This window comes from Cannabis sativa, unplaced genomic scaffold (assembly GCF_029168945.1).
Source record: "Cannabis sativa cultivar Pink pepper isolate KNU-18-1 unplaced genomic scaffold, ASM2916894v1 Contig4, whole genome shotgun sequence".
Classification (NCBI taxonomy): Eukaryota; Viridiplantae; Streptophyta; class Magnoliopsida; order Rosales; family Cannabaceae; genus Cannabis; species Cannabis sativa.
In genome coordinates, this window is record NW_026870040.1 from 124,691 (window position 1) to 138,218 (window position 13,528).

Below are 13,528 nucleotides of genomic sequence, written 5' to 3' on the forward strand. Positions count from 1 at the left end.
TATAAATGGCTAAGTGCTACCCACGAGTCCACTGTATGGATATTAATTATAGTTAAAACTGAAAAAGTATGTGTGAATATGTATAAAATAAAATTGAGATGGTGAAATGAAATAATAACTGTAGGGTGCGAGAGGCAAGAGAAACATAACAAAATATAAAGAATTATGACAGAAGTCCAAAAATTTCCACACTTTTTCTTCGTAATACGAATAATGTCAACTAGTGCTACTGTAGCAGGTAAAAAAGTTTGACTAAAGAGAAGCCCTCTGGCTTGTTCATCTTGAAACCCCTCCCCTTTAAACGCTTTATTTTTTTCTTTCTTTGAATGCCCAACTTGGTTGAATTTTCTACGAAGAAACCTGTGCCTGCGAACAATAAAGAAAAGGTGCCTCTCTCAGACTCGGACCCTCTCTTCTCTCATACACATGCACGTGTATATATAGGGAGGTTCCATCTAAACCAGACCATCATCTCTCTCTGTTGCTTTCATCTTATTACAACCAACATTGTCTTAGGTTTATTCTTCTCTATGTTTATCTCTTGAAGAAAACGACTCAGCCAATAAATATTTCCGCACCCACCAGACAAGATTAGTCCCAAAGGATTTCCTTTTCTAGCAAAAAGTTGTACTAATCTACCCAGGGTGTTAAAAAGGTAGAAAAATGAAGTTCGGAAAGGAGTTTTCGAGCCAAATGGTGCCGGAATGGCAAGAAGCTTACATGAACTATGAATTTCTGAAAACCCTTTTGAAAGATATCCAAGATTTCAGACACAAAAATATGCCTCCGGCAGCAGTGCCAACAGGGCTTAAGAGAAGGCCGACCCTTTACAGATCTTTTAGTGGTCTGATACACAGACAATTCAGCACGCACCAGTATTCGCCGACCACCAGCCCAGACATCGAAAGCCAAGCTATTCTGATTAACTCAACTAGAGAAGATGGCTCCCATGGTTACCATACCACCTTTCTCAGGACAGCAGAGCAAGGAGGAGAGTACGAGCTGGTATATTTCCGAAGGCTAGACGAGGAGTTCAACAAAGTCGACCGGTTTTATAAGTCCAAAGTGGACGAAGTGATGAAGGAAGCTTCAATGCTCAACAAACAAATGGATGCTTTGATTGCTTTCCGAATTAAAGTTGAGAATCCAACAGGCTGGTTTGACAGATCTGTGGAGATGACTCGTCTCGCTTCTGATATTGCTACTTCAACTGCTGTTTTGGCCGCCACCACTCCCAGTAACATTCGAGCTAGCAGTAAGTTTACCAAATTTATCTGACATGATATATATAATTTTTTAGTTATGAATTGAATGTTTATTTATTTTTTTTTTTTCTTGTAACAGGACGAGTTGATTTCATGGACAAAATTGAAGAGGGAGGATCAAACAACCATGAGGAGCAAACTGAAGAAACTAATGGAGATGATGATAAAGATGAGATTGAGAAGACGAGCGAAAGTACTACTGAGAGCCAAACTGTGACCCAAAGTGTTGCAGTTCAGTTGCCAAGGAGTGATAGGAGAACTAGACCAGCTCCATTGGAAATTCTTGATCGTGTGACAATGAATCACACACAGGAGACTCCTCGTTCCACCATTAAAAAAATTCTTAAGGTTCCTAAGCAGACAGAGCTGACTTTTAACAGAGAAAATCTTGCGAGAGTTGAAGATCAACTTAAGAAAGCTTTCGTTGAGTTTTACCAGAAGCTTAGGCTTCTAAAGAGCTTTAGGTAAATAGAGATAGTTTTGATGCTTTGTCTTTCTTGGATTATGTTATTGTCTTTTCTTTTAACTAACTATCTGGCTAACCATTATGCTACCAATTTCTCAGTTTCTTGAATACCTTGGCATTCTCAAAGATCATGAAGAAGTATGATAAGGTAATACTTTTCTTTACCAAAAATTAAAAATGTGCTTTCTAATATCCATATACTCGTGAACCATATTTTTTTTCTTCACATTGGCATATTACTAATATATTTGGATTTTCTCACTTTCGCAGATTACTTCAAGAGATGCATCTAAAGCTTACATGAGAATGGTGGACAACTCATACCTGGGCAGCTCTGATGACGTGAGTACAATACGCATTAAGTCACAGCTCCAGTATTGTGTTAATCTTATCAGAAAATTGTTATAATTTTACTCTAACTAATTCTGCCGCTCTCTCCCTCTCTCTCATATATATATTTATATATACAGGTTACCAAGCTTATGGAAAGGGTTGAAGCTACATATATCAAGCATTTCTCCAATGCAAACCGTACTAAAGGCATGTCCATCTTAAGGCCAAAAGCAAAAAGAGAAACACATAGAACAACATTTTCGACTGGTTAGACTTCAATACTGTTGTTTATTTCGATTATTGAATACCCATTTCAGTAACAATTTTCTTTTCTTGCATACTAATTGTATTTATTGGATAATATCTACAGGTTTCTTTGCTGGCTGTACTGCTGCTCTAATACTAGCCCTTATTTTGATCATCCGTGCTCGTAATATCATGGAGGAACCAGGGAAAAATCAGTACATGGAAAACATGTTTCCTTTGTACATGTAAGTTTTATGTCATGAATTAGTTTTTCAAGCTTAACTAAAATTCTATCAATTCCCAACAAATATATACTGATGAAACGTTTTCTGTTGCAGATTATTTGCGTTTATTGTCATGCATATGATCATGTATGCTGCAAATGTGTACTTTTGGAGGAAATATAAAGTCAACTACTCCTTCATTTTTGGGTTCAAACAAGGAACAGAATTGGGCTACAGAGAAGTTCTGCTTCCCAGTTTCATTTTGTCTGCTTTAGCTCTCGGCAGTGTTCTTTCAAATCTCGACATGGAAATGGACCCAAAAACAAAAGATTACAAAGCTCTAACAGAGCTTCTCCCACTCTTGTTGCTTGTGGTAAGGGCTTAATTTCATTACAAATAAACTAAAACATCTGATCAGCTTCATTTATATACATAACACATGTACATGTATTTATCATTGTATCATTAATTGTTCTGAAAGACTATTTTTTTCACTTTGCAGTTAGTTACTGCGGTTATGCTATGTCCTTTTAACATCGCATATCGATCAAGTCGATACTTTTTCCTCACCTGCTTGTTCCACGGACTCCTTGCTCCTCTGTACAAGGTAAGAATATTTTTTGCTTATCAAACATTCTCAGTTATTTTTTTTTTCTATCTTTAAAGAAAGCTACTTATGTGTACAACTTTGTTCTATTGCAGGTTACACTACCCGATTTCTTATTGGCGGATCAGTTAACGAGTCAGGTTCAAGCTTTAAGAAGTGTCCAATTTTACATTTGCTACTACGGTTGGGGTGACTACAAACACAGAGAAACAACTTGCAAAGACCACAGTGTATACAAAATTTTTCTTTTTCTTGTTGCTGCTGTCCCATACATGTCTCGCCTCCTTCAGGTAAACTTGGTATTTCTTTTTTCTTTAATTTCTCAATTCAAACTGTTTTTATTATGAAATTATACTGAACATTAGCAATTTATTTATTTTCTTCAGTGCCTTCGTCGTTTGTTCGAAGAGAAGGACCCAATGCAAGGTTACAATGGCATTAAGTACTTCTTGACAATTGTTGCTGTAAGTGTCAGAACAGCGCATAGTATCAACCATTCACTGAGCTGGAAAGTTGCGGCCTGGGTGTTCTCAATCTCTGCGGCCGTTATTTCAACTTACTGGGATTTGGTCATCGACTGGGGCCTTCTTCAGCGTAACTCTAAGAATCGATGGTTGAGAGACAAGCTTTTAGTCCCTTACAACAGTGTTTATTTTGTTGCAATTGTAAGTTATAATGAAATATGGGATTTTCTTAACTTTTTTATGCCAAATTAACTTTCATTTGTTTACTGTTACTGATCGATTTTATTTATTCGATAAATGCAGGGCATGAATGTGTTGCTTAGATTTGCTTGGCTGCAAACTGTGCTCAATTTCCAGGTCTCTTTCTTGCATACACAGACCTTAATAGCCATTGTTGCATTGCTTGAGATCCTTCGCCGTGGTATTTGGAATTTCTTCAGGTAATTAACAAGAACACACACTCTTATGGATACATATAAATATGTACAATTTTGTAGTAACAGGGTTTTGTGTTATTTATCAGATTGGAGAATGAGCATTTGAACAATGTGGGCAAGTACAGGGCATTCAAATCAGTGCCATTACCATTCAACTATGATGAAGATGAGGACAAAGATGAGTAGAGAGAATTTGATACGACGGAAAGGGATGGGAGTTAGTAAATTTCAAATCTTCTGTGTCTAGCGTCTACAAATGAGAGCCGAACACATTGACTTCACTTTTCTCATTATACTTTTTCTTCCTTAATGGACATTAGTAACTCCAATTACTATTCTTTAATTTTATTTTTCTTAGTTGTAAATGTATATTATTAGCGTTCCAAATAAAAATTTTGTATTTACCTTCGATTTGGTTTCCGAAATGATTAGTGTGAATCATATACACAAGCCCTCAAGCTTCAAGGAACATATTTAACTTTATCTGATAATAGTTATATTAAACGACAAAGTTCATCATCTCAGCCTTACAAGAGCAATAAATAGGTTCGTTCAGCAGTCACAATCGTATTCCATGCTTTCTCACCTAAGCATGATTTTATTATGAAAAATATATTCAGCCGGCTAGAATTTCTAGCACGGGTTCATGTCAATCAGAACCGGATACTTTCAAAAGTTAGAAAATTAAAACATTGAAAAAAATTATGGTACGTAGTCCCTATCTGTTTAATTTGGATAATTTATTTATTTATTTATTCATAATTGTTTTTATGCTGTACAGTTTTAGAATATTTTATAGCCCTAAAAATAAAAATATACAAAATTTTATCATGTATAAGGAAAAAAGTACTTACGTGTGTAATAAAATAATTAAATTTTATAAACTATTTCAAAATATGTAAAAAAATGATAAGAAATCTTAAATAAAATAACATATAGGATTTTAAAAAAAAATTAAACTCCAAAATTTCTCTCATACAGAATTAAAAATATACGATAACTTCTATTTTAAGGGGTGTGCTATAAGTGCTATAAAATTGCCTTATCGTATATCATTCCCCTTGAAATTTTTTTAAGAAATAACTTGACAACTAACCAACCATGTTCATTTTAATACTAATTAGTAATTAAGCCCAAACAACCAAATACAACCTTGGAAAATATGACCGATAAATGGTATCCATATTAATTTTCCTTTGATACTACTAGCTTTGCCAATGAATGGGCAGCCCCACTAGTAATTCTCGGACAGTTAGAAAAAGACATGTCATGAAATTGCTTAATAGTAAGAGTTGGATCATTCCTTATTAAGATTGATAACAACCAGACAATTTCACTACCCCACAAAAAGCTGAAGAAAACCCTGAAGAAAACCCTATCTTCACAGTTGTAAACTCTTCAATATATCCAAAGCTTCTATCCCTTCAGGTCTATAATTGGCTACAAAGCCAAAACAACTACATCAAAAGAGTAGTTTCTAGCTATCATACCAATACAGCAATACTCACCTTAGTGAAATAATTTCACTGTTGAGAACTGCATCATCATCAAAATAATCATTCAAATACAAATCATAGAACACTTCTTAATGGGTATTACCTATGAATGGTTACTAAACAAATTTAACTATAAATATTAATTTTAAAAATATCAAACCATCGAATTTTGATCTAATAACGAATAATGAAATCACAAATTTAAATTTTTATGCTTAATTTAACTACCTAATTAAAAAAAATATCAAAAAATATCTCTTTTTACACTATATCAAAAAATATATTCATACAAAAAATATTTAACTCAAACTCAATTTTTCATTTTCTTATTTTTCTTGCTAAAACACTTTTTTTCAAATTTTTTTTTTATAGATGTAACAATCTGAACTCATATGATATAAAAATGAGAGATAATTAATTATTTTTATTAATTATATCATATCCATAATTTTATTAATTATTTTTTATTGAAATATCACATTATTTAAGATATAATTTTATCTTTTCATACAAATTTTAATTATAATGTTCTTAAACAAATACTCAAAGTGTAGTCTATTTTTGTTTTAATAAAAAGAGATCAGGTAGCAATAATATCTATATTTCTTTTATATTGTTTATTTTTTCTCTTTATATTTTATAATTTTTTAGTTTTACTATTTTATATTTTAATCTTTCATTAAAATTCTTTTATGTTGTTAATTTTTATCAAACGGTAATTTTATATAAAAATTAAATAAAGTATTCAACTATTTATATATAATAAAGCTTCTTAGTTTTTGTTTTTGAGTCGCCTCTCAACTACTTTATCTAATTATTTTTTTTTAGGAAAAAAAAAATTAAATAATAAAACTACACCATCAATCACAAGCTCAGTTTATTAAACCTATAAACTTATAATTTGGCATTTTAAAAATACCAAATTATTTTTCTAATAACTTGAAAAATGTTACATTGTTTAAAAAAATACACATCAAAATGTTATATTTTCAATTATATACCAATTAGTAAAAAAAAATCAAATTTAAAAAAAATTACAAAAATTTGGCAACATCGCACAAAGCGCGGCTTAGTTCTCTAGTAGCACAATATTTCAACAATTACCAAAAAGTTCCTCAAGTGTACAAAATAACCAATTTCCCTTAAACAAAAACGGTAATGTATACTGAGATTTTTGAAAAATAGATATTTAGGAGCTTTAGAAATAATAAAATGCAAAAATAAATGATATGGTTCAAGTGTTAATTAACATTAGTCCACGAGTCAGTCTATCAGCCTCTAAGAGCGTGTTTGATGTGTTTACAATATTTTGCAAGAAACCGTACTCTGTATCCTTAGTTTCTCTTGAAGAAGAGAAAAGCTTAGAATAGTATTAGCAGAGCTTCGGCTATTAGGTTGTGATCCCCTCTTTGTGTAGAATTAGAAGGATATTTATAGGCTAAGGGCGGGTATGGACATGTTGGAAATTATTTTACCAGGATCTTAGATCTACTCAAAAGTATGTTGATTAACACCCTAAATATGAACTTTCTAAAATGATGAAATAAACACATATAAAGTTTAGGAAACCTTACATTGGGTGCAGCGGAATATAATGACTCCTTCCGTTCAGATATCTAGCCCTTGATTCCTTTCTGTAGCAGAGCATTATCAATATCTGAACCTGGATCTCTTTCTCTGAATCTTTGATGCTGAAACTCCTTCTTGCTGAAAGTCTTTCTTCACGATCTTCCTCACTATGATTGAGGTATCACTTGCTGTGTGTGGGCACTACTCATACACTAAGAATTTCGAAATTGAAGGAAGAAAAGAAGAAAGGGAGTGGTCAGCCAGATAGGGAGAGAGAAGGCTCAGTTTTTTCTGATTCAGAAAGTGTCAGAAAAAAGTGTAAATTTCCTGAAGCCTTCACTATCTATTTATAGCATTCCACTAGGGTTAGGTTTGAATTATTTGGCATTAAAATAATAAAAAAATCAGTTTAAATTTCCTACAAAAGTGGCTGGCCCTATACAAGTGGATTTGGGCCTCACTTTTTGCAATTTTGCAGTTTTATCTTTTCTGCATCTGATTTTCTCAAAAACGTCAATTTTCTAATTCAACCATTTAAATGCCAATTCTAACTATTTAATAACTATAAATAATTATTAAATAATATTGTCATTTATCATATTTATTAATTGAACCATACAAAGTATCATAATTAACAAAGATGCCCCTATAAACTCTTTCTTTACAATTTCGCCCTTACTTAGTGAAAAATTCACAAATAGACATAGTCTAAATTGAGAATTATAATTGATTAATCAAAACCAATTACATGAGTCTTACAAGCAATATTATCTCAACTAGTGCGGGGACCATGGGTCTATATAACCGAGCTTCCAATAAGTAGATCAAGAATTTAGCACTAAAATTCACTAACTTATTAATTCTTCGTTGAATCCACGCATAGAACTTAGAATTGCACTCTCAGTATATAGAATGCTCTATATGTTCCACCATATAGACACATCATTAGTTATCCATTGTTATAATCCTAATGTGATCAATGATCCTCTATATGAATGATCTACACTGTAAAAGGGATTAAATTACCGTTACACCCTACAATGTATTTATTCCTTAAAACACTTGACCCCGTATAAATGATATTTCAGCTTATGTAAAATGAGTACTCCACCATTTATGTTCGTTTGGTCAAGCTCGAAGGAGATCATCCTTTGCTTACTATTCGCCAGATAGAAGCTATAGATTCCATGTTTATGATAGCGCTCCCACTCAATTGCACTACCGTGTTCCCAAAATGTACGTATCACCCTGACCTAAAAGTAGGCTTAACTAACAAATCAAAGAACATGAATAGCCTCTCGAGATTGAGCCTAATCATAACAGGATTAAGATCATTTGATCTAGGATCAACTAGGCGATATTGACTTGAATAGATATGACGGTAAGTTTAATAAATCTAAGTCAAAGTTCAATATCGGTCCCTTCCGATGCATACTCCATGCATCCAACCTGAGCTTTACTTTTAACCAATGCTCTGGAAAGAACATAGCATTTCTCCAAATGCAAGTAAACTCTGTTGTAGATTATCATATCAGCAAAACCCTATGTCTGATAAATCTAGGAAACTTTATTCACATAGTCATGTTTACTTTCCAATGTGTTGACAGCACAATAAACATGATCAAGTATGTGAAAAGGGTTTTAGATGAATTTATACATTATGTACATATAATCATGAAATAAATCATGTGAACCATGCAACATTAAATGTTATTTCTGATCTATATTAATAAGTAAATCTCATTATATTGAAATGAGTTTTATTTAGGGCATAAAACCCAACAAACTCCCACTTGCACTAATATAAAACAAAAAGTGCGTTTCAAATAATCTCAACACCTCGATATACAAATCAAGTGTAGTAGTAGTAAACTCCTCGTAATAGGATCTGAAAGGTTGAATTTACCACAAACTTTCCTCCACTATTACTCTTCCTTAATCACAAAATCATTGATAATCTGAAATTCCTCTCTATATGTCTACTCTCTTGGGATACTGGATTCTATACTTTTGGCAACTACTTTTGGTTAATCAGGAAATTAACACTAGTAGTTTAGGCAATTTAGAATGGTGCCAAAAATGTATAGAACTTTCCTTAGACTGAATAAGTACCTTTCCTGCAGCTTTAACATTCAGTCCCTTTCTGGTAGACCTAGAGACTTCAGATAGGTTTTTACACTTCTCCAAAATCACTATTCCACCCCCAGAGTAACCACCATCTTATCAGAAAGATTTTCTAGCACAAAGGCAAATTTCGAAATCTGATATGGTGTAGTCTAAGAGTTTTAAACACACCCTTATAGACTAACATATAGTTCCTCTTCTTAATCTTAAGATTTACTTGATTGTCTTCCAATGTTCTTCTCCTGGATTAATCTGATACCTACTCATTACTCCCACTCAACAGCAGGTGTCTGGTCTAAGGCATACAAAAGCATATCTAAGACCTCTCACTGTTGATTTAAGAAATTCTTTCATGGCTTTATCTTTTCTGGAATAGTTGAGACTTTTCCTTAGATAAAATCTATGCCTAAGAAGTTGTGAAGCTTCTATAGATTGCCATTAGAAAGAAAATGCTTCCGCATCTTACTAAAGTAAGTTGCTTGCATTAGAGTAAGTAATTACCAGGTATACCACAAGCCATAGGTTTAGATAAACTCAAACCTATAATACTAGGAATAGGAAGTTTTGTTAAGTCCATCGAATAGGCTTATAAACGAAAATTTCCTTTTATGTCCTTGTAATAGAAAACTTAAGGTTACTCCATGTGAATGGATTAAACCATAGTTCTATTGGCTTTCCTCTTAGTTTCTTATCTTGACAATCCATTACTTGTTTAAACTCACAATGGATTTTAATCACTAGTGTCTCCCAAGTCATAAGAAGGTGAGTTCCTAGAAACTCTCCCACTACGATAAGGTACTGTGAATTATGTCGAAGAAAACTAAATGGTATTGATCTCTTCGGTTGTGACAAGACAACAAATGCAGTGGGATCATCATATGTCATATAAGATGATAGAACACTTTTGGAATCAAGAAAAATATCTCCTTTATTTGCTACTTGTTTTCAGACTTAGTCATTATCTTAGAAAAGTAGTATTTATTTGAACAAATACTTTCTTATCTATTGACTATGGGATAGTCCACCCCTAATCACTTAGAATAGCTAACAAACCATGGTTAGCAGTTCTAGCTTTTCTTAAGATTTTGATTAGGTCATCCATGAATCTAGTAATGATTTACATTAAGTATACAACCATTACATCATTCTGAAATTGTATTACCATAGAAGGATTTAGGCAACGACTAGTAACTAATCATCAATATGCAAATCGAAATTTCTGGGGAGGTAAGTGTGGATATAATTCAAAAATCAATTTAATGATCTTTGAACTGTATATCTACTAACTATTTCTCCACCCCTATCAGTTCGTAAGATCTTTAACCACTTACCTTAATGGTTTTAACCATTGCTAGAAATTAATGAAATTTTTTAAACATTTCAAATTTCTTTGCTAAAAGGTATAATCTAGAGTGATCGTTTTAAGAATACAACGAAAAACTCATATCCACCCCTGAATGTACATCCATCTGCGAATGAGATGAACTACTTTCAGTGGATATAGGCATATTAACTCTTTGCAGAGATTGATCTTGTCAAATCCACTATGAACAAGATACAAATGCCATAGATAAAAAAAATGTGGTAGTGTCTATTGATGACATAGGTTTAGTTACATCAAAGAGTTCTTAGAATACTGCAAGTGGATCCTGGTCACAGAATACCTAACTCATATTCCATACAGTTTTAATCCATTAATAGAAGATGGATATTAAACACTTGAGAAAGTGTAACTGTATTGTATTCTGGAATTAGAAATATAAGAAAATTTCTGTTTGGATTCTAAAATTAAAGTCAAAGACTTAAATTCAACCAAATATAATGAGTAATTCTTTCTTGGACCACCACTACTATTTAAACTCTAAGTCAGATTTGCCCATACAAGTAGGAGATCTCTAAGATTGAGGATTTATATCAATTGGGAATAGAATTTCGGGATTATAATCATATGCGTCATTTAATTTCTTAAGAGAAAATATAATGACATGAAATGATTTATAGACCATTCATCCAATGATATATTATTGAGCTAATTCGAAATGAATAAGCTAAGAGGAATTAGGATAGTTTCGTTTATAAATAAGAATCCAACGATGCTTCGATTAGCGAAAGACAAAGTAATCTTATTTATGTAATCTTCTTGTTTCATATTGTAAAAATACTAGTCTAAGGTGTCATCAATTGATGAATAGCTAGATGTTGCATATACAATATTTATCTTTTGAGATCTTAGACTATTATGTATGTCTAATGGTGAAAATCCATTAGGGATTTATCTCATTAGAAAAACAAACATGTTAGACCAACAATGAAGATTCGAAATTAAACTACAACTTAATAACAGAAAATAACATGGTTCAATATAAATTCATACACAATTCAGAAATTATAAGCATATAGCAAGTAGGAATGACAAGTGAAAATACTAAAACATACAACCCTAAATAATTTCTAATGTTTTTCAACAAACTGATGCAGTGTCCCGTTTAGGCGAGAGTCAAAGCATCATCCATTGAATAGAGTTGTCGCCTCATCTAAAATGATAAACATTCTAGCAACCTTTTATTCGATCAAGATTGGAATTCAGCGTTGTCCCGTTTAGGCGAGAGTCAAGGCAATTCTATCTTATGAGCTTCCACCATTGTTTCATAACTTGCAAGTCAAGTATGGTCGCCACCATTAGGGTGATCCATACCATACAAAACACTTACAAACTACTTATCATGCGAGGTTAAACGGTACGAAATTGCTAATGAACGTTCCTCCATTAGGGAGGATTACTCACTAAAACAAACGCGGTGTAAAACCCACAATGGAGATCGAATGTCTTAATAATAAAGCTCATTATTTAAAGTGAGTTGTATTTTCTTTGATTCTCTTTATTTAATCTATTTATTTTAAATATATATTTATTTAATTAAAATTTCAATTTAGAATGAAAAATTCTAAATATAAATTTTAATTTAATATTTATAAATTTTACTTAGATGGATATGAAAATAATATGAATTATTTCCATCTTAGTAATAATTTCCAATAAATATTTAGAAAAATATTCAATTTAAGTTGTTACAAAATTAATTTAAATTAATTTACAACTCAAATTTAATTTTCTATAAATATATATTGCATTTCGAAAAATTAAAGTATTCTAGGACACAATTTTCGAAAATGCATGTTAAAATAAAAAATTAATCCTGGAAAAATTATTCTAATTTAATGTTGGCCCAAAATTAATTAATAAAATTAATTTACAACAAAAAATATAATTTTCCTATTTAATTAAATATATATAAGAAATTTTTTCAAATATTTAAGTATGATGATGAAAATCAACTTAAATATTAATTTTTTATTTAATTAAATACACTAGAAAAATACTTCAAGCAAAAATATCACCTATCTAGATTTTCCTTTGACTAATTAATTCAATTTCTAATAATATATTTTAATACATTTATTTTTAAATTAATCAATTAATGAAAAAATCATTGATTTAAGTTGGTCCAAAATTAAAATAAGTAATTTACAACTTTAATCTTTTTTTTCAAATAAAATTCGAAATTCCAGCATTTAGGAAATGCAGTTTCGAAATTTGATTAATAAAATAAAGAAAAAATATATTTTGAAAATTATTTAAATTTAGTTGAAAAAAATAAATTTCAACTAAAAATAATTTTCCATTTAATTAAGTGTCATGAAAAAGAAATATTTAAGTATGATGATGAAAATCAACTTAAATATTTAATTTTCAAATTAATTAAATGTATTAAATTCTAGAAATAAATAATTAAGTGTAGAGAAGGCTTAATTATTAATCTCTAGTTTAATACTAGGAAAAATATACTTAAAATAAATTGTACCAAAATTAATTATTTAAATAATTAATTTCACAATGTATAATATTTTCCTTTTAAATATTAGAAATAATAAGTAGTCTAGAAATAACTATCTAGAAAATATCTTATTTGACTAAGTATCTTTTCCACAAAATTTAAAAAAAAAAATCTAATTTAGGTTGTATTAGAAAAAATTTAGAACCTAAATATTTTTCAAATTTAAATTTAATTAAATATCAAAAATTAAGTTCTAACCACTTAATTTGAAAATATTCCATTTTAAGTTAATATTCGAAAAGATATTAACTTAAAAAATATCTAAAGAATCTTAATAACCAATGCCTAAAATTTCTCAACTTAATTTTGAAATTTTTTAAATCCAAAAGATATTCAGAAAGATTTAAATTAAGCTCCAGAAAGAATCTAGATGGTTATAATTCTATATTTAATTAAATACA

General features: G+C 30.9%; 1 protein-coding gene across 1 annotated transcript; it reads left to right on the plus strand.

The window, feature by feature from the left end:
• The first annotated feature begins 269 nt into the window (after positions 1 to 269).
• Positions 270 to 4,451, plus strand: LOC133033358 (phosphate transporter PHO1 homolog 3-like). The gene is made up of 12 exons (XM_061108076.1): positions 270 to 1,255; positions 1,345 to 1,729; positions 1,831 to 1,879; positions 2,002 to 2,073; positions 2,202 to 2,331; positions 2,435 to 2,555; positions 2,649 to 2,907; positions 3,037 to 3,141; positions 3,237 to 3,431; positions 3,528 to 3,806; positions 3,909 to 4,045; positions 4,129 to 4,451. The coding sequence occupies exons 1-12, from the start codon at positions 664 to 666 to the stop codon at positions 4,226 to 4,228; spliced, it is 2,424 nt and encodes an 807-aa protein (XP_060964059.1). The 5' UTR covers positions 270 to 663; the 3' UTR covers positions 4,229 to 4,451.
• Positions 4,452 to 13,528: the final 9,077 nt, after the last annotated feature.